At 32.5% G+C, this 22965-nt stretch overlaps 1 protein-coding gene across 4 annotated transcripts in view; it reads left to right on the plus strand.

The window, feature by feature from the left end:
* Window positions 1-22965, plus strand: part of Tusc3 (tumor suppressor candidate 3) — a 312880-nt gene that overhangs the window by 198195 nt on the left and 91720 nt on the right. The window contains exons 10-11 of one of the 4 annotated variants that reach the window (XM_015486045.2): window positions 8546-8608; window positions 14417-14883. The exons of 2 other annotated variants lie outside the window; for them this stretch is intronic. In XM_015486045.2, coding sequence (XP_015341531.1) covers window positions 8546-8564 — 19 coding nt within the window. In that variant the 3' untranslated portion in view covers window positions 8565-8608; window positions 14417-14883. Of the gene's footprint in view, window positions 1-8545; window positions 8609-14416; window positions 14884-22965 lie in introns of those variants that run through there. One more of the 4 variants, XM_048791805.1, reaches the window with a different exon arrangement.

The raw sequence follows: 22965 nt of genomic DNA on the forward strand, positions 1-22965 counted from the left end.
ACTCCTCTGACCTATCTAGAGTTCGGCTATTCCTCCCATGCTCCCTCTCCCTACCCTACTACGAATCGGCCTCTTTATATCAGAGAAAACATTCAGCATTTTGGGGGGAGGATTGGCTAACTTCCTTAGCATTATCTTCTCCAAGGCTATCTATTTATCTGCAAATGCCATGATTTTAAACTTTTTTTCCTGAGTAAAATTCCATTGTGTATATATATGCCACTTTTTTATCCATTCTTCTACTGAAGGGCATCTAGGTTGGCTCCACAGTTTAGCTATTGTGAATTGTGCCGCTATAAAACATCGATGTGGCTGTGTCCCTGTCATATGCTGTCTTTAAGTCCTTTGGGTATAGACCAAGGAGAGGGATAGCTGGGTCAAATGGTGGTTCCATTCCCAATTTTCCAAGAAGTCTCCATACTGCTTTCCAGATTGGCTGCACCAATTTGCAGTCCCACCAGCAGTGTTTGAGTGTACCTTTTTTCTCACATCCTCGCCAACACTTATTGTTGTTTGTCTTCATAATAGCTGCCATTCTGACTGGAGATGATATCTTAACAGAAATGCAAATCAAAACTACTCTAATTGGTAGAGAGGATGAACATTTTTTCATATATTTGTTGATTGTATATCTTCTTCTGTGAAGTATAGGTTCAGGTCCTTGGCCTATTTGTTGATTGGGTTATTTGTGGTTTTTTTGGTGCTTAGCTTTTTGAGTTCTTTATATGCTCTAGAGATTAGTGCTCTGATGAGTGAGGGGTAAAAATTTGCTCCCAGGATGTAGGCTTTGTCTTCACCTCACAGATTGTTTCTTTTTGGCACCAAAACAGACTGATAGACCAATGGTACAGAATAGAGGACACCGAGACTAACCGTCAAAATTACATTTATATTAGACAAAGGTGCCAAAAATATGCATTGGAGAAAAGATAGCCTCTTCAATAAATGGTGCTGGGAAAACTGGTAGTCAGTATGCAACAGAATGAAATTAAATCCTTATCTCTCACAGTGCACACAAAACTCAAAGTGGATCAAGGACCTAGGAATTAAATCATAGACTGTCTAGTAAAAGAAAAAGTAGGCCCTAATATGACTCCTTTAGTGAAAGAATTAAAAATCAAGAATAAATGGGATGGATTCAAACTAGAAAGTTTCTTCTCAGTGGGTTCTGTTTGACTGGTAAATCTTTCAATGATAATATCCTTTAATGGAATTTTCTAAATTTCACAGTGTGATCAGAGGAATCCTTATTATCCTTACATTGTGTGTATTTGTCTGGTAATCATACTGGCATCAAATGTAGAATTTTTCTCCCAAGAAGATTAATTACACATTAATTTCAGTTAGGATGATTTATCCAAATAGACTTTGGAATCAGGAATACTCTTCAAAGCTCTCATCAATGATCCATATTGAAATATCTTCTGTTACTAGTGCTAATTAGCAAGAATTTGGAATTTTGCAAGGGTAGTCTATTAAAAAGTAGCTTATATCCTTTATTACTCACACTTAAATCCCTTATTGTGATTGAGCAATTGAAATTGATCAAATGAAAGTTTACCTGTGCAGTCTTCATTCCAAGTTCTCTAAACCGTAGTGGTCCCTAGGTAATCCATACCTTTGCAAATCATCTTTTTGCACAAAACATTCTGTCTGGAATAGGTTTTCCTTTCCCCTCAAAGCAAACATCTTCTCAGAACTAACTCCAGTTGCTTCTTCTGAAAAGCCTTTTTTAAACTCCAGTAGGAGTTCTCTCCACACCTGACACCTCAATACCCTTACAGTACTTTGGTATGTATCTTATGTGTACTACTTAGAACTCAAATTTCATATTGTCTGTTCTTCATTGAGTTCCTTTGGGTTTAGGAATTTAATGATTTGCCTTGCATAGAAAATTATAAATATTTGGCTAAGAGACTTGAAAGAGTGAGGGATAAGGGAAGTTGCCCTAGTTCTAGCTCTGATTAACAGGATATTGGCCAAATTTTCTACTTTGCCTTAAAAACTAATAGCTTTAAGTTAAATACCAATAACAAATTCTGCAATAGAATTTTCAAGTTGAATCCATAGAATTTTGATTTTAACATTACCTGATACTAAGATCATTTTTTTTTAAAGTCTTGAACCAAAGCAACTATTGAAAAGTATGTAAAGAGATGTTTCCAAATGTCCTTGCCTACTTTGTGTTAAACTAGTTGTTTTCAGTATGTTGGACATAATCTACCCTCAAAATGATACACAAATAGCATTAATAGTTACATTGAGATTGAAACTTTATTACTAAGGCAACTCTAAAGTCTCTGACATCTGTGATTGCATCCTCTCAACTTCATGCTTTGGTAATTCACTTCCCTGGGGTTTGATTTTCCACATAAAATGAGGTAATAAGGTTGGATAAATCAGATTTCTTCCCTGGTTCATATGGTAGTCAGCTTTATGTCGCTGTGACCAGTATACCTGGCAAGACCAGCTTAGAGAAGCAAGCGTTTATTTTCACTCATGGTTTTACATATTCAGTTTGTGGTCAGCCAACTCCATTTCTTTGGGCCTAAGGTGAGGCAGGATATCATGGTGGAGGAGAGCTGTTTAGTTCATGGCAACCAGGAAGAAGAGAAAGAGTGATGACAAGGTACCAGGGACAAAATATGAATCCCAAAGGCACACCCCCCACCCCCACAGTCACACTCCATGTGCCTACAGTTACCATCCAGTTAATCCATTTAAGTGAATTAATTAATCCACTGATCTAATTAATCTAATTTTATATCTGAATATTCTTGCATTATCTCACCCATATGATTCAGGTAGGCAGTGCCTCCCAAAAGCTTAACATTTGGTCATTTTCAAGGAAATTTTTAAAACATTAAAATTATGTCTAACAATCATAATCTTCAAACGTGGCTCTTAATCAGTTGAATAGTTTCTGTGCATAAAGAATTATGTGCTAACTTATTTCATATTTACTGTCCAATTTCAAATTTTGAATTACTAAAATGCTTTATAGACATGTTATGCTTATTATAAATAATTTTGATCTGTTTGGAGAAAGTGATTATGCCCATGAAACTAAGTATCAAAAGCTAATGGCAGTCTGTTGTATGGAAATAATCTAGAGGTGGCAAAAATCACTGTGGGTTTGAATGGAAAGGGCTGACTCCAGAACATGGCTCAAATTAGATTAAAATTCCAGCTTTTAGACAAAATAGAGAAGAGTGGCTAACAATATTTCTTAAGCAGAACATTGTAAGATACCGACAGAAATGTGTGACTGGTATCCTGTGAGGTTATGAGTCATTGCTGTGGCTTGATAAACAGTATGGATTGCTCAATGTATTTTTAGCCATAAGTGCACTAATTAGTCAAAAGGATACAAAAAGAAACATATAACACATGAAAATATTCTTATCACTTTGGGTGAATTTTAGGACAATTTTGCAATTCAAATTCTAAATATTTCCAGAATTAGTTGTTTTTCCAGGTAAGTTTTGAGTCTTCTTCATAGTGATCTGGAATTTAGAACAGGAAAGGACCATGGAAATACTACCCTCAAACTCATTTTACAGATGAGCCTGAGAGCATTTATCTTATTTGAGGTAGAAGTAGAACTTTTGATGATCAGCTCAGTTCTCTTTCTCCTGTGCCATATTTTTTTGTACTTCATTAATTCTATACACCTGTAAATAAAAAGTTGTTTAATACTCATTCTTTTCTGAGCCATATAGGATATTAATTACATTCATTACAATATAGAGAAACATTATAATCGAAAAAAAATCAATTTTCCATTTAATTATTTCTCTAGCTGAAAAATTTCTGTGAGGTCTGATACACAGTGACCTCAATAATCTGGTAGCCAATGCATCTTGACAATTTGATATTGAAGACCATGGTAATAGCTTCCTAATCCGTTCTCTTGACTCCTTTGTGAGCTTGAGTAATTCAAGAGGAAGAAGCAACTTTACTTAAGTTAGAATTTATCTTATTTTTTTCCTTCATGATAAATTTTACAAATACATTAAATGGAACAATAGGAGATAGGCAGAAGAACTGAGTCACTCACAGCGTTAGCTGGTTAATAAAAATTGTTTTTATGTCCTTCAATTTACTAAATCAAAGCCACTATAATTTACATGGTCAAAGATGTGATTCCTTTAATTGTTCTTTAATGTTTTATAATATTCTCCTTCAAATTTCTTCAGATCTTTACTGAGATTTCAACTGTTTTCCTATCCAGTTGAAATTATTCCTCTAGCTTAATTATCACTTCCCATATTAAAGCCTTCAAGTAATTATCTTCAGCTTTTATGAGAATTACATATGATTCTGGCAAATTGCTCATCATGTGTCCATAAATCCTTAATAGTATATATAGATAGCCCTCCTTATGTTTCATACTCATTTTTTTTTTGCTTTGTCAGGCCATGTAGGATATAAATTCCATTCATTACATTATAAAGGAGCATTATAAACAAAGAAAAATATCTATTTTCCACTTACAAAACTTACTTGCGTTTATTAACTATATGTATGCTAATGTTACCTTTGTAATGATGTATAAGATGTGTGGATCTACTTTATTCTGTTGAAATTTTGCTTTCAAGTTTTTCCCTTCAGAACTTTTATCAATTCTTATAAATTATTATGTTAATATGTAAATTTCAAAAGTAGTATTAAAAAGGTTTACAGAGATGTATATACCAGAATTCTGGACAAATCCTGAGCTAAATTCTAAAAACCTGGCAGAACAAGTTAAAAATATATGTATCTGTACAATTAATTAATTGGAGAAAGCAAAAACGATGGTAAAAGCAAGAGTGAAAAAGAAAAGTAATTCTGAGACAAGTAGATAGGCGAGATGATAAAGGAAAAGACCTTTTCCGTTGACTTTTCCTGTGAAAGTAGCTCGTTCAACTATGAACATAGCACCACATAGTTAAGGGACAGTCCGTATTCCCAGAAGCATTCATCTATACTTTTAAAAAAGCAAATAAGCCTTCATGTTAGGTAAAGGCAGGTTGTGAATGAAATGCAAGAAGCCATTATTTAAAAGAAATGTCCTAGAGTTATTTCTGAAAAGGCATTGGTAGATGTCTATTTTCAGAGATCACCAACCCTTACAATCTTTAACCATAGACCTTGGGATCCAAGATCTAAACCAATTCAGGCATTCTATGTCAGAAATACAGTGTGCTATGTTTATAGCAGGAAAGAAAGCTTTTTTTGGCCAAAACCAAATAGTTGACTTTCTCAATTTTAACACATATGCCTAATTAAATAAGAGGTGAACTGCAAAGATAGTTACATATTCTCCTTCATAGTAGCTCTTAGAAAAACCTCCCATTTCTACACACTTTACAAAAATGATTTGCTGTATGCTTAAAATGATGGAGGTTGTCCAACATCTTCAAAGTACAAGGAAGAAGATGTAATGGACAGTATGGGGCAGTTTCAGAGATTTAGAAAGTAACAGGTTAATGTGAGTATCTTTATAGACAGGCATTTTGGAGGAAATAAGTGTACTTTGGGGAAAGTGGGAAGGTGACTTACTCACATTGGGTCAAGTGAAAGAAGCATAAAATTATCCCTTAGAAGGGCTGGGTGGTAGCTCTGTGATAGAGTACATGAAAGCTTGAGACTCTTTTATCCCTAGCATTCCCCCCCCCCAAAAAAAATGCTTTGTAATAGTTAGTTCAGTATAGATTGGTTGGAAAGCTGATGAGTGAAAATGAAATTGGGAATAATTTCAGTGGAAATTATATTGATATTTCTTAGCACTTTCAGATGGGCTGGGATGAACTATTCTTGGTTTTTATGACTGGACAAATGATTCCAGTATATCCTACTTGACTGGTGGTGTAATCCAAGCTGAAAATGTCAACCTAATGCTACATGATTCTACTTCAGAATAAAACAGTATCTGGACCAAAAAAGAAAAAAAAAGAAAGTAAGTCTATGCTTGGGATAAGACCCTTGAGGTACCTATTAGTAAAAATGTACATTAAAAATCGCTTGTAGCTATGGATTATTAGGCTTCAAGCCTAATATCAGATTACTTTCTTGAGTATTATGTCATTGTTCTCTGCTATTTATATCCTTCAGAATCTTCCTTCTGAATTGCTATAAATTACAGCTTTTGTACCAGTCTGATAGATTTATATGGATAATTATCATTATACATAGCACCATGTCCATGATCATCTTTAAACCCATTTTTTTATTCTTTTCTCACAATTTTGAATTCTGTTTAATTTGAAACCCATAATTACTTCTACCTGGAGTGATCCTTTTCTGATTTTCATTATTTTAATCTTATTTTTATAAATTCTTGAACATTTATGCCCCCATCATATTTTCTCAGTATTTCATACTACAGAATTTGTTTCATCTTGATATATGTACACCGCTAAAGGCATAAAAAACTATTTTAAATATATATATATTATATATATCCTATTTCTGTAAATCTTCCCTAAGTTTTAGTATTAATGGTGTATTCTACAGCAGCATTATGTTTTATACCATTACTAAAATCTCCCAGATTTGTTTGTTTCAATAAGCAAACTTTCCTTGCTTGTGTGTTTCCTTGGACAAACTGTGTGACTTTTCTAACCTTATGTTTTCTTGTTTGTAAATTGAAGATGACTTCACTACCTCATTCTGTGTACCTGAGAGAATGCATATAGATCACTGTTGCTTGCTACATAGTATTAATGTTTGATGTTAATTATCATTAATTTTGATATAATTATTTTAGATATATTTAATCTACTTTTTTCTAAACAGGGCTTTAAAAAAAAAAAAAAACCACTAAACATTAAGTAGCTTTGTTTCATATTTGCATAATTCAGTTGAGTGAAGCAGTTTTTCCCTGAACTTTTTGATGAACTTAATTGGACTCCAGAGGCCCTTGATATTACCAGTGAAATAAGGTTTCTTATGAATTTTATCTAATTACCATCCGAGTTATATTGAGAAATTTTGCATGTTGAATAAAAATTGCTCTTAGAAAATAGGGCAAGAACTAAAGACAAAGTGCTAATAAGGATACCTGATTGTCTTTACTTACTAGTAATTACCTTCTCTGTATTTCCCACTGGCACCCTGACTTACAAATCTTCTTCAGAAGACTTCTATGACACAAATCTCTACTAACTGTCCTTTTGATGCCTAATCATCCTCAAGATTCTTTAACTGTTTTACATAGTGTGGTATAAGGCAGGAATAATAATAATTGAGTTCAAGTTTGTTTAATTTGGTATATTAGTAGCTAAAAGCTCTGGTTCTTCAGTTAGACAAATCTGAGTGTGCATCTTGGATCTTAACTTTAGGACTTCTGAGTTTCGTTTTTCCTCAGCTCTAAAATAGTGTTTTTCTGGTGTTAGAGACAGTTTCACTTGTTAGAGTAGTCTGTTATTTCTCTATCTTTTGCAATATATTTAACTTTCTTGAGCCTCTTTCTTCATCTGTAAACTTCATATAATATTTACCTCAGAATTTTAAGGGGATAAATTTATAGCCACTGAAATACAGTGGGTTCTGAATACAAATTAATTCTGTCATCCACATCTCTCTCTGTACCAGCCATTTTAGCACTAATTATTCATAGCACTTTACCGATTTACATTTTTTATTGTTTTCATACACAACTGCTTCATGTGTTTAATTTATTTCTAGAACACTGTAAGACCTTTGGGAAAGATTCCTTGACAAATAAACCTTTTTTATATCTACAAAGTGCTATGCACATAGTAGGTGCTCATCCTATACTTGTTAATTCATTGTTTACTTAAAGATGTTAATTCTTATCAACTTCCAGTAAATGCAAAGTAACTTAAATAGAGTGAAGAGCGCTGGTTTGCCAGATTGCATGACTTCAGGACATGCAATCCATATTGAATGGCACCCCCTAGAGTTGTGAGGTGGTCCACACAACTAAAGGCATGTGTGGAAAGATAGCTCAATCAGGTTTCTGGAATAACTATCTTACAAGTAAAAAAGCAGAATGCACTTTAATTAAACGTACAGTAGACACAGTCTCTCCCCTTATCTTATCATGAACTATAAGTATCTTTATACCTTTGGTTATTTTGCAAGATGATTGATAATAGAAATGAAAGGCATTCTTAAAAATTCCGGGTAAAATACAATAGTGAACGAACAAGCATAGCAAGGCCAAAAATTCTCAGGATGTACAGTGTATAGCAACGTAGTATTCATCTGTATATCTTGTATTTACCTTTCATCTATAGAGAAATCAAATAAAAAATATAGAAATAAATGTGGTGACCACATTTGTTGACCACAACACAATGTATGTCATTGACAAGAATTTTGCCATATTGCCTTTCTCATGCCGAGTCCATAAAAGGTCCAAAGATGTAGATGTGGTTTAGAAAAAGTGGGAGTGCTATAAAGGCACCATCTTTTATCTTATCTAGATAAAGAATACAGTGCTAAATCTTGTGATAATATTGTACAAATGGAAATTGAATCTTAAGGATTATTTTTTCCATATTGTTGTATTTCATTGTGGTGTATTGGAAAGTGATCTGGACTTTGAGTGAGAAGATCTGATTTGGACCATGGCACTTAAAAACTATAATCCCAGGCAAGTCTTTTAATCTTCTCTGAGCCTCAGTTTTCCTCATCTTTTAAATAAAGACCATATTTTATCTCATAAAACAAGTTATAGTAAATTACTGTTTTACAAATGTAAGATAATTGTGAGACTCCTATAATTACAGTCTTATGCTGTTATACTTTGTTGCTACAGGGATAAATCTTCAGTATAAATTTCTACCAGTAGACTTTGACCCCTGGAATTAACCATTTTTGTAAATATTCAAACATATTCCCTCCACCTCAAAATGTACTTCTCTTTGTTATCAATTTTGAGAAGAAATGAAAACCTAGATCAATGAAAATGTGCTTAATTCTGCATAGGAAAAATATAGTCAAATCCCTTTTCCCATTAACAATATAAATAACATATACAAGATTAATAAAGCAAAACAAGTCCTCCACACAGTTAACTTAATTACTCTTTTGTAAAACCAACATTTGATCATTTCAGATATAGATAACTTCTACATTAACTAAGTTTTGTAGAAATTTGAAACCAGTTTGATTCTACACCACATATCCTAATTCCAGCATAGGAAACAGTCTGAGTTAACATGTACACAGAGGTGCTCTAGGGGACTTTTTCTGTTGGGGAAATTTAGCTCATTTACTCTGGCAGAAACAGCAACATTCTGCATCCCACTGGAAGCAGGGAAGGAATAGGAAGTTCCTGTTATGCAAATGTGTTGTTTTTCATCTATCCCTTGCCCCACATACTAGCTTTATTATCCCCCACCCCACCCAAACTTAGTGTCCATGTTTCTTGCCATTCTTAACTATTAATAGTCATGTAATCAAAACTCCAGTGTGCCCCTCTTCCGGCTGCATGGAGAACTGGCCTTAGCAATAGGCTTGATGGCTATTACCCCGTATTACTTGTAGAAAGGTTTGTTTTCAAAAATCTCTTTTCTTGCTAATAAAGGTTTGAATTTCTGTAGGCCTTTTCAAAAGACCATTTATTTCAGACTTGAAGACTTTTCTGGGTTCAGGAATCTTCTATTATAGAGAAAAGAGCCCCAGGACTTTTGACTAAAGAGATCTGCCTAACAGCTCTAATGTACTGCTCCCTAGCATTCCCATTTAACACTTATAAATGTGAAGATTAAAAAAAAATTACAAGTTGAGTTGCACTAATCATAGGCCAGTGAAACAGGAGTGAAAATTCAACCAGTGACCTGTGAAGAAATGAGGCCTTTCTTTCTGCGCTCCCCTTTTTGAATACAAAAATCTGAACAGCTGTTCCTTTCACCACCTAAGTAATTTCTGAGACAGAGTGCCTTTATGTAACCACTAGATATCCCTGATTCCTTCCCCCAGTTTGAGACAGAAGGTAAGAGCAGTGTCCAAGAAAATTCTGTGTACTGAAAATTCAACTATTTCCCAATTGGACAGAATGCATTCCTTCAGGAACATTGTGTACATGTTGGTTTTTCAAAACACCAGGAACAGAGTAATTAATTCAAGGAAAAAAAAAAGCAAAACATACATTCCTAGTTCAGATATTTCACCAGAAGGGAAAAGGACATGTTTTTATTATATCCTCCAATGACCACCCAGTGACCCAAGAAAAGCCAGAGTTCTCTTCATATGACCTTTCTAACAATTTAGGTGAACAGCCTCCCCCATCCCCTTTAAAACTTTTTACCCTGGATTTTATAACATGACACTCTTATCCCTTCCTTTTTTCTTTTAGGTTGCTTTTCAATCCCAAATGTGTGACAAATCTTGATCTTTCACTTGAGATCTAGATGTGAATACTACATAACAGCTCACCTTGTGTCCAAAATCAATGTCATATCTGCCTCCAAAACTGTTGTATTGCCACTTATTTTTCCTAAGACATTCTTGGTCATATGGGATACAGACCTTGGAATCATTTTGTACTGATTCCATACCCTTGTCCTGTATTATGTCATTTGATTTGGTTTTCATCAGTTTTCTAGTCCCACTGTTGCCATCTTAATTTACAATTTACAGCTAGCTTCCTAATATATATCTTGATATTTAGTCATTATCCTTGGTATTATCCTAGTATAATTCCAGAGTTATCATTTTAAGATATGCACCAATTACGTAGCTACTTTTTCCAAACCCATTGGTAGCTGATGAGGAAGAATGGTGGCAGGGGGTGGGGGAGGATAAATGTATTACAGACAAGCAAAGTGGGAAGAAAATAAAATCAATCAATCCCCACACCCAGGTTATCAAATAACAGTTTAGCTTGCATATGCTTTAAATCTAGGGAAGGATTATGTTACATACATCTTGTAAATCACATGTCTTTCATGTATCATGAGCATATTTCAGTGTCACTAACCATTTCCAAAGTATAATTTTACTAGCTATACAATAATATTGGATGATAAAACATGACTTTAAATTTGGGCTCATCTACACTTATAGTACAGTACAGCCTTCAGTGTAACCTATGGTTTAGTTCAGGAATCAGCAACTAATTCTTGCTTTGGTTTGCCCCACATTACTAATAATGGATTTTATAGTTTAAATCATTGACAAAATATTCTATGATAGGTGAATAGGTGAAAATTATATGAAATTTAAATTTCAGTGTCTTAATAAATTTTATTTGAAGCACATCCAGATTCACATAGTATTCATGGCTGCTTTTATTCTACACCAATTTGAGTAGTTTTAAAAGGATCAATAGTCCAGAAAATTTAAAATATTTTCTTTCTGGACTTTTACTGAAAGTATACCAACTCCTTGTAACTCCTTGTTTAGCCATACAAAACATAGCACTTAATGAATTTTCATGCTGTGATACCTTTGTGTATTCAGCTTCTTTAGACTATCCCTTCATTTTACTATCCCATCATTTTACTTATTCCAATGTCAGCTTTGTTTCATTTGTTTTTAAATTCTGTAGCCCTATGACTCAACAACACATTAACTAATTTGAGCAGGTTTATCCCCTTTAGATAAAAACATAAGAACCATGTCTTTCAGCCCTTTCATTTTCTGCATACCTTCTGTGTACAATACTTAAGTTCTTTGTTAAATGCTTATTGAAATTGATTGTACAGTCTGGATAAAATTTAATCAAGTTTCCTAGAAAAACTTATTTTGAATTTCAAATAACAAACTTGGTAATGAATTATTAGAACATCATTCCTCAGCAAGTCAGCATTTTTATCTAAATCCTGGATATTTGAGGGAGTCATGAGAGAGCCATTCTTAAAGAGAATTGTTTAAGATCATCTTTTTGTATACAGGTATTCATCTGCAGCCCTCACATACTTTAAGTAAGAAAGTTATGCAGACTGGAAAGGGGATAGTTGAAAACCTTCATGCTGAGGGAAGGGAGCAAGTGAGAATTTGTGCTAGTTCTGCCCTGCTATCAAAGCTCAGTGTGTACAGTTTACTACCCATGCTTCTATTTTATATTGCCATCCTAGTTAAAGTCGCCCATGCATGTTTTCACTCCAGTGTAAGGTGGCCACAGTCATTAATGATTATAGATATGCAGACTTATGTACATTTTAGTATTTGTGAGTTTTTTTTAAAGTACAGTGTAAAAGCACTTATACATTTTTGTGATAAACATTAAGAAAAATATCCAAGCATTGTTGGGAGTATAAATCAATAAAAACTGTTATGCTTTTGGATTATACATCAAAATTATTAGACAAGTAACTGTGAAAAGAGAAAAAATTCAGCTAGATAGAAATGAGAGATTAATCCCTTGAGTGATGATATAAGTATAAAACATTCATATTGAGCATTATCTTTGACATTTAATATTTATATATTAAAAATAAAAACATGAAATCCTGAATGATCAATTACCTTAAAAAGTATGAACTCTTATTCGTTAACATTTTAACAAAATTGACACTTTTGTGTTCATGTCTTTACATGTATATATTCAAGATATTGGAAAGATTTTTATACCTCATTTTTATGAAAAGAAACCTACTTAATAGATTTATCCTTTGTTGTAGGACAATAAATAGAATGAGCAGTTGGAGATTGAACATATTTGTCATTTCATAATAAGATATAAACCAGCAATTATTGCAGCAAGTTTTAGAAGTAATCACTGAGCATTTCAGTTTAGAAGAACTAGAATGAGAAAATAGCATAGTAAGGATTTTAATCTATTTTCATATAAAATGTAGTTGTAAAGATCCTTTTACTCTGTAAATATATCAGCATCTAAATATCACATAACTTTGACCTTTCTAGCTCTAAAAATTCAGGCATTATAAAATTATAAAGGGTTATATTATATTTGCTTTTATGCAGGTGTATTTTTAACACTTTATTGGTGTACATTTTTGAAACTTTCAGGTCATTTTTTTTTTTTAAGAAAAAAAAATCAAAAATCCCACAGGTCCTCCATTTCTAGTTCCAGTTTTTCCAACTATGTTTTAAAATACTTTATGGTTTCTTTTTTCATTAGCCATCATTCTTCCATTAACTTTATCTTCAGGGTGAGCTTATAATTGAGGAAAGGAAATGCCAACAAGTTTATCTGTAAGTGACATACCTACTATCTTTTTTGCCATTGGTATTGTGAAAGGTGGCATGAATTAAGCAGCTACCAAAGCTTGGTGTTCTAATGAGGTTTATTGCTGGCATTCTTCATGGAGATGGTTACCCCTTCAGCACTTTAGTTATAACTTATCTTGAAAAATAAAAGTGTCTGATTGCATCCTGATAATCAGCATGATTTGATAATTTCTTAAATACAGGTATACTAATTATTCTTCTTGTGCTGTATAACTTTATAAATAACACTACAATGTAAATTATGTAATTACTAATATTGATGTAACTATTTTTTGTACTTTAAAAATAATAATGTATAAATATATTTTATGCCTTATAATAAAATGCATATTTTAAAATATGTTTAGTTTTAGCACAAGAATCATAAAATACTAGCACAGGAAAGAACTTTGGAAATCATCCAAAACAAGCATACCCTTCACTAATGAGGAAACCGAGGTTCAGAAAGACAATACAATATGCCTAGGATATAATAAATTTAAACAGTTTGAACAGTTTTCCACAGTATGGTTTTCAGCTGCAGTAATCACTAGTTTCTTTTGTGCTTCAATATTTAGTTAACAATTATTTGTGTCTTATTCATTTGTGAAAACTAAAAAAATGTACCACATCTTGGCAGATACAAATATAAAATTTAAACTTAATAAATTATTTAAGATATCTTACAAAGTTAAATTCTTGTTTACAAAATAAAACTTTGCTTAGGGATATTAAAAAATATTTCCACTTTCCTTTTAGTTCTATATGTACCAGCATCTGTTTGTAATATTGTTTTATCAAAATCTATTGACAATTTTAATTACATGTACATTGTTTTTGACTGTCCAATATAATGAAATTGCAAACCACAATAACAAAAGACCAAATGTTTAAATAACTATGGTTTATGTAAGGAATTACAAATAAAACAATATTTTCTTTAGGACATTCAAATTCAAATATTTCAGTCCATTTCCTTTATTCCCCTACATTATCATTCTAAATGTTTAACTATTGTTCTATCCAGCCCAATGATGAGATGCTTTTATAAACACAATTCAAGTCATCACATCTTTTCTCACCTCTGACCCTATTCTCACTATAAGCCTGACCCCATTACAGAAACTAGTTTCAAAAAATACCCCCATTAGCAAAGTTACAATTAGATGGATTTATATAATCATGACATTTGTTGCTTTTACTTGTACTAATTTAGAATGGATTAAAAAGCATATCATGTTTTTCTTATGTTCAGTACATAATAATTTTCTTTCTTTTTCAGCTTTTTAATTAAATGAAGCCAAGTGGGAGTTGCATAAAGTGAATGTTTACCACGAAGATAAACTGTTCCTGACATTAAAATATTTGTACTTCTTGAGTTTATTTCTTTGTCAATTGTGATAAGCTAGCTTATTCTTGTATACTTTTTTAAAACTGTGGGTTTTCCTAGTAAATTTAATTTATAGAAATAGATGGTAGCATTTAGTAATCTACAAGAGAAACAGTGTTTTTCAAGCATATTCAGTGTATGCCACAGGATTGAAATAAGTGACAATGTAACTATAAACTGTTTTAGAACTGTTCACTCATTTGTAAGGGAAACCACAATGTTAGTTAAGGAAACCTATGGAATGTATGTTAAAGAATTATTAGTGTTGTACAGGGATAAAGCATATGCATGAAAACATGTCATGTATGGAAAATTATACTACTGCAGTTTCAGTTATAAAGGACGTGCACTGTTGCAAATAGTGTTTTGTTCTTATTAATCATAACTAATTCAAAGTGTGTAGGATGAATGATACCAGCAATTTGGATAACTAGCCTAGGAAAAAGAGTTTCTTCATGGATTCTCAATCTAAAGCAAATATGCACTAAATCAACATGTCTCAAAGCCATCACACAATGGAAGCAAAAATCAAACTACAAATTAATATTTATTCATCTTTACAAGGATCATCCAGGAATCCAAATTTATAAGAGCAAACCTAACCCAATATGGCCATTTTCCTTTTGTTTTATGGAAGCAACTTTCATCAAAGCCCCATGCCCTAAATCCTTATGAAAGGTTAGTTTTCCTGGGATGAGTGAATAACACAATGAAGCTTTTTTGAAAACCAAACATAGGAATGTAATATTGTGTTTGTATCCTGGTTTAGTTTATAAAGCACATTCATATACATTATATCTGTTCTTCACAACAACCTTGAAATTTAGACAGGAAATGTAAATTTTGTCAGAGTTACAGGAATAATGGAAGCAGAAAGCCAAAAATAAAATGTTGAACTCATAACTAGCATTTCCAAACTCTCAAACCTCTACTTTTTACTCTGTAGTGCAACTCAAAGATAGATATAGGAAAATAATTCTTTATTCAGTAAGTCAAAACTTATCTAATTTTCATTAAGAGCTGAATAATTAACCACAGAGCATTTTGTCTATTGGGAGTTCTAGCTATATACTCTCAGACAGGAATTGGGTATGTTCCACTGAGTTTACTTCTTTGGTACCTGTGAATTTCAGTGAAGAATGGGGGATATAAAAATCTACTGATGCATGTTCATCAAGCTATATCCCAGGGCAATATGTGTGCTAGCAGGATGAAAGGTATCTTTTCAAAACATAATATTCAGTGAAAATAATTCAGAACTATATTAACCTTATCATATATTCCCCAAGTTTATTATTAAAAACACTAATTTCCCTAGTTCCTAATCATGGATTAATAATAAATTCATGGAAATTATGGAAATGGTACTTATGGAAAAGTATATATGAGAATAATTATTTGTTTCAAGCTTATCCCTAGGTAGTAACTGACTTGTAATTCTTAACTGCTTATAATTTTAAGCCACTTAATATTTTTATGGTCCTAGAAGTTCACTTGGGACTTCAGACAATACAAAGAATTTGAGACCAAATTTTTTACTTTAGTTGGTTCCCTTAAATCTCAAAATTATCTTCTAGTTAGTATGCATTTGATTAAATGATGATGTTGACAAAGCACATTAATTTCTCTACAAAGCTTTTTTTGTTTTAAATCATGACCAATCAGATCATTCTCAGACAGACCCTATGACCAAGGTAATAAATACTTCCTAATCCCATGTAAGTTTTCCACCTTCTATTTTATAATTGCTTCTGAACATTAGAAGTAATTTCATCAATAAAAAATTCTTTCTAAAGTGCATAGTTTAGCTTCACTATAGATAATTGTTGCATTCGTGATATTACTCTAGAGGGAAATAATCTGTCTCAACAAATCATTTCTAGTAAGTGCTGTAAGCAAAACTGCCAAGAGTGACTCAATATATAGTGTGCTTACAGAATGCAGTTATGTGCAAAATCACATACCTAATGTGTTCATTACCTTTGCTGGACAATTAGAATTGGTTTGTATCTGGTATGTTACATCCTGCAGTATCACTTCACAGGCAGATTCATTGTATTAAACTCATAAAATTGATTGTATATTTATCTAACTCCAGTTAGAATTTAAAAAAAAAAAATACTTTTCTGCCTGAAGAAAAAAATCCTAGTACAAAATTTCATCCAAAGGAGTTTCATTTAATAACATATGATGAATAACTTGTTGCATTTTGTTTGGCATACGGTTCTTTGCATTAGATATTCACATGGGTAAGCCCAATAGTGTTTATCGTTTACCATAATTTTCTTTTATGCATAAAGAATATTCCTTGTCAATTACAATTCAGTGGGCATGGCAGTTGGGGAAATTAGATCTTGCTTTAACCACACAGCTTGACAAGTGTTCCTTTTCTATTACGAGAACCTCCCTAAGGGTACTTAAAGAGTAGTTATTCTTAATTATTTTTTAAAAAATAACATCATTCCTTATTATTTTTTAGTTATAGGTGGACACACAATATATATATATTTTTTTAACATGGTGCTGAGGCTCAAACCCAGTGCCTCACGCGTGCTAGGCAAGCACTCCACCACTGAGCCACAACCCCAGCCCGTGACATTATTTTTATATCAGTGATATTAACATATGGTGTTTTAGGAAGCTCTATAATGGGCAATCACATCATCTAAAGAATTAGGGACAAAATATTTGAAAGGATTTTAGGAGCCTTAATGTACTGCAGAGTTCACATAGCTTATAAAGTTTTAAATATTGAAACATGGTTAATTTTCATACACCAGGAAAAGTTGTACTGCATCAGATTAATCATGTAACTAGTGATTTTTTCTGATAGTAGGGAAAAGAGTGAGTGTTATTGCTAGTCATACTTAAAAATGGAGTAAGTATGCCTCCAAAAGTTACAAATTTCTCATAATTCATAAAGATCTGTTATTAGTTTTTCCATATTCCTTACATATATTTATATATTGAGAATACACACATTTATATCATATGTATAAACATTTATATTATATGACGATAATCTAAGTAGTTACATAGTGTTTTTAAAAAGCATGGGAGGAATAGATGAATTCTAGATGGGGCAGAGGGGTGGGAGGCAAAGGGAGGGGGCAGGAGATTAGCAAGGATGGTGGAATTAGATAGACATCATTATCGAAAGTACATGTCTGAAGACACGAATTGGTGTCAACATACTTTATGTACAACTAGAGATATGGAAAATTGTGCTGTATAAGTGTAAGAAGAATTGTAATGCATTCCACTGTCATTTAAAAAAAAAATTTTAAAGCATTTCACCTTCAGAGTGTAATAGGAAAATCATGTCACAATCACTTAGATGTGAGTATATTTCCATTAAAAATTAAGCATATCAGTAAAAATTACATTGTCAGGAAGGGACACACTCCTCCATGGAAACACTGGCCAAAAAAACTATCAATTTTGTTACAAGTCTGTAAAATAGAGGTTTATAGCATTCAAGCAAATGTTTAAATCAAGTTTTAAGGTAACTGAGAGCCAGTAGTTTACCTTAATGGCTTTTATCTTACCCTACCTCCTTTTTTTTCCTCCCCAGTCAGTCCCTTCTTTCAACATGGTGGCCAGCATTTCTGGTGTAGGTTTCTGTTTCTGAAGGAAGCAGAATTGATCTTGTTCCCAAGACATAGATGATACAAGGGCAAGTTGCTAGACTAACAAATGAGTCTGCGGCTAGACTAAAACAATTCTGCAAGGGAAAAAAAGGGGGGGGCTGTAGTGAGAAAGATTTCTTAAAAGTATTGATAGGTAAATGAATAAACCACTGTTGCTTGGGGCAAAAGATTGTGTTGGGACAAACAGTAGACAGTTGAAAGGCTGGGAGGAAAAGCTACAGAATGAAATACTTTGGAGAATAATATCTCTCAATGTTCCCACATATACCAGGGACTCTAGAGCACCATATAGATTGCCAGGACAGGGTGTTTTTCTAAGGCAAAACCCTGAGAAGATGCTGAACTTTGACTTCTTGCTGCTCTTGACAACTTGCCCAAGCAGGAGGTGAAGTCTAAATCAGCACTGCTGGGTACATATTGAAGGAATGCACTATACAGTCATTCTGCAAAGATGGGGAGAATATTTTTTTTTTTGCACACATTTTAAGGAAAGCTGTCAAATGTGAAACCACTAGACAACTACTAAGCTAATGAAGTAGAAACCCCATTGACCACACATAAAAAATGGTTTTTACAAAAGTAGTTTTAAGTCAGCAGGCTGGGGCTGTAGCTCAGTGGTAAAGCGCTTGCCTCGCTTGCGTGAGGCACTGGGTTCAATCCTCAGCACCACATAAAAATATATTCTGTGTTCATCTACAACTAAATATATATTTTTTAAATAAAATTTTAAAAATATAAAAGTCACTAAGCAAATAGTTCCAGTCCACAACATGCAACAGAGACAAAACTTGAGAGCAGATTCCAATTCACAGGTGCCATAATAATAATATCCAGTTTATTAAAAACAATGCATAAGGTATATACACAAAGAGACAAAGTATAGCTCATTCATATATAAAAAATTAACAGAAATCCTGTGAAGTATTATATTGAACTTACTAGACAAGGTCTTTAGTATATAAAGTTAAAGGAAACTATGAACTACGAGCTAAAGCAAGTAGGGAGAATGATCAAATTGAAATATACCAATAAAATTATAAAAAGGTGTCAAGTAGAAATTATAATGTTGATGATTACAATAATTAGTAGCATATTAACAACCAAAATAGTAGAAGTAACCATAATAAAAATAGAAAAAGTTACTACAAAAGGTTCAGCAGAACAGATGGAGAAAAGAACTTGAAGTTCACTTTTTCTAATTATATTAGACTGTAAGTAAAAGACGGGTCCATCAGAGCAAACATACCAATATACATATTGCATGAGTTCCAGAAGGAGAAAAAATATTTGAAGAAACCTGAAAAATATACCAAATTTGAAGAAAGACACAAATTCCTATTATTATCGAGCTCAAGAAATTCTTACTAATAGAAATTCAAGGAGACCCAGTGTTGAAGCACATTTTAAGTCAAACATATACAAAGAATTTTGAAAGTAGGAAAAGTAATTCAATATGCAAAGATTGCTTAATAAGATTAACATCCAATTGCTTATTACATACAATCAAGGAAGAAGGCATTTTAAAGTGCTGAAGGAAATTGTCCACAGAATTCTTTATCTGGCAAAGTAGCCTTCAAAAGGAGTGATAAATTAATACTTCCCTGATAAGGAATCTGTTGTTTATAGGTCTGTGCTATGAAACACAAAGGGAGTACTTCAATCTATAGTAGAATGCAGTAAAAGCCTCGGGGAAAAAAAAAAAAAAAACATTGGTAAAGAAATAATTAAAGATGAAACATTTTAAAAACATGTATAATATAATTATAAATCTATGTTAAAAGATAATATGTTCATGTAATTTGTGACAACAAAAGAATGTATGTGATTGTATAGGAAACTAAGTTGACATAATTTGTGTATTAAATTCATGCAGAAGAGGAAATAAGGGAATTAAATTGTATGTTAAATAACTAAAAGCAGTAATTGAATAATTGAGGAACACCAAAGATATTTAACATATAGAAGACAATTTGCAGAATAGCAGAAGTATTTTCCTATCAGTAATCACTCTAAATGTAATTGCATTTAAAGCCTCAATAAAAAGCAAAGATTGGCACAATGGATTTTTAAAATAGGGCCAACCTTCCTGCTGATTGTTAGAGATTGCCTTTAGATCCAGGCATGAATAGGTTGAAAGTGAAGGGACAGAAAAAGATATTCCATGTAAATAACCACCAAAGGAAGATAAGCAAATAGAAGCCAATGCAGTGTACAAGCCAATAAGCTCAAGCAACATACATAACATTCCTCTAAAAAGAGCAGAATATGTATTTTTCAAAGTTCACATGAAATATTCTTCAGTATAGACCAAAGTTGAGACAATTCTCCAGTTAAAAAAAATTGAAATCATACAAATTATCTTCTCCAAACCACAAGGGAATGAAACTACAAATGAAAGCTGGAAAACTATGGATTAGCCAAAACATGTTGATCATAGAAGAAATAAGGGAAATTAGCAAATACTTTGAGACAAGTGAAAACAAAAATGTTACATATGAAAACTTTTGAGATCTAATGCAAACAATGCTCAAAGAGTTATTTGTAACTGCAAATGTTCAGATTTAAAACAGTTGCAGATTAACATCCTAAATTTTTCTAATTTTTATGAATATACACTAAACTGAGACCAAAACGAGCAGATGGGTAGAAAAAATCAAAAGTAGAGTAGAGCATTTATGCAGAACCTGCATCCAACATTCAGAGTGAAAGGTGTAAAGATCTTCATCCAAAAATTTGGATTAGGATGCACAGTTGTACTACTGCCGTTCAGCATTGTGCTGCATGACTTAGATGAAGGAAAACATGAATTAGAAAGGAAGACAAAATTACGTCTATTCACAGATCACATGATCTTTATATACATAAATCCTAGAGAGTCTTTTGAACTATTAGAAGTCACAAATTTGCAGAATGCAAAATTAACATGTAAAAATTGATTGTTTTATATACTAATGTTTTATAATCTGAAAATTATGTTAATAAATCAGTTCCTTTAATAGTAGAATCTAAATAGATAAAATAATTTGAGATTAGCAGAGGAACAAAAAAAAATTGTAAAAGAAATAAGACCTAAACAAATGAAAAGACATCCTGTACTCATACATTGAGATATTGTTAAGAGGGTAATCTCCTCTAAGTGGTCTATATATTCAATTACCTATTAAAATCCAATGGTTCTTTAAAGGGGGAAGGAGAACTAGTTCTAAGGTTCATATGAAGAACATGCATCCCTAAATAAGCACTGCAATATTGAAAAAGAGCATAGTTGGAAGACTCAGATTTGTGACTTCAAAACTTATTATAATCCTTCATTGATAAGAACATTGGTACTGACAAAATACCAAACAGATACTAGCATAGTGACAAACTTACAGATGAATGGAATAAAATTGAGGATCCTAAAAACACCTATAATCTCATCTGTTGCTTTCCAACATGGGTGCCATTCAATGGGGACATAACTGTCTTCAACAAGTGGTACTGGTACAACTGAATTTTCACTTGGAAAGAATGAAGTGGGTCCCTTCCTCTTGTCATATATGTGCTAACCTATAAAACTCTTAGAAGGAAAGGTAGCTGTCAATCTTTATGACCTTGGATCTGACAGTGGTTTCTTAGATGTTACACCAGAAGAACAAGCAACAAAATAGATATATTGGACTTGTTGAAATTAAAAAAAAAAAAAAATTGTGCAAATGATACTACATTGAAAGTGAAAAGACAACTTGCAGAAATAGAGAATATTTGCAAGTCACTTGTCTGATGAAGACCTAGTACCTAGAATATATAAAAAATTGTAACTTAGAAGTCATTCATGAAAAGACAGAATTCCAATTTAAAAATGTAGTGTGGGTCAAATTATGTCTCCCCAAACAAAGATATGGTAAATCCTAACACCAGTACTTCAGAATGTGACATTGTTTAAAGAGTTGATACAGGTGTAATCAGTTACAATGAGGTTCATCACGACTAAAAAAGTAGATTTACAGGTGTATGTAGTGTCCATAGTGGTGAAAAATCCAACATGTAATTATTTTAAACAAAAGAGGCATTGCTCCTGAATTTGGTTTTCTATTTTACTGTGCTTTTGTATAGATTAGTGTGAGATAAAAATGGGCAGAAAACAATACAATCAAGTTCGATAAAGGAGAATTAAATGATGAGGATAAGATTAATAGTTTTCTATTCTTAAATTCCAAATGAATAGTTTCTATATGATGCAACCCTTTTTGCTGATCACTATGGAAAAGGGGAGTAAGCCAGAAGAATGTCTTAACTGCTGATTGTTCATAATCATCTGAAGATATAAAATCAAAATTCAACTTAATGTTAAAGCCTTAAAAAAAAAAAAAAAGATTCCCAGTATTTCCGTTTCATCAGTAATCATGTAACTATACTTTTGTTCTGATCCCTCATATAACTACACTTTTGTTTTGTGTTCCCTAAAGGCATTTCTACCTTTGATGTATATGTTAGTTTCCTTTATGAAAGGGTAAGTATACTAGGCAAAAATAAATAAATAAAAGTGGGCACATGGCTTACCATTCCTCTGGGAGAGGAGACTGTTGCTTGATACCTCTGGAATACTATTTTTTAAACATCTTTGCAGTACTATTTTTAAATTTTGGTGCTATGGTATTTAAAATGCATGATTTAAATTTCTCCTCATGAATACTTATTCATATTTGTAAGTTTTGATACAGCTAGCTTTAAAATCTTCATCTTATTGTGTAGTTTTTAAAACCTGGCATTACTTTGCTATATGTTCAAATCAACTAACTTGGGGGGGGG

This window comes from Marmota marmota, unplaced genomic scaffold (genome assembly GCF_001458135.2).
Source record: "Marmota marmota marmota unplaced genomic scaffold, marMar, whole genome shotgun sequence".
In the NCBI taxonomy this organism is placed as follows: Eukaryota; Metazoa; Chordata; class Mammalia; order Rodentia; family Sciuridae; genus Marmota; species Marmota marmota.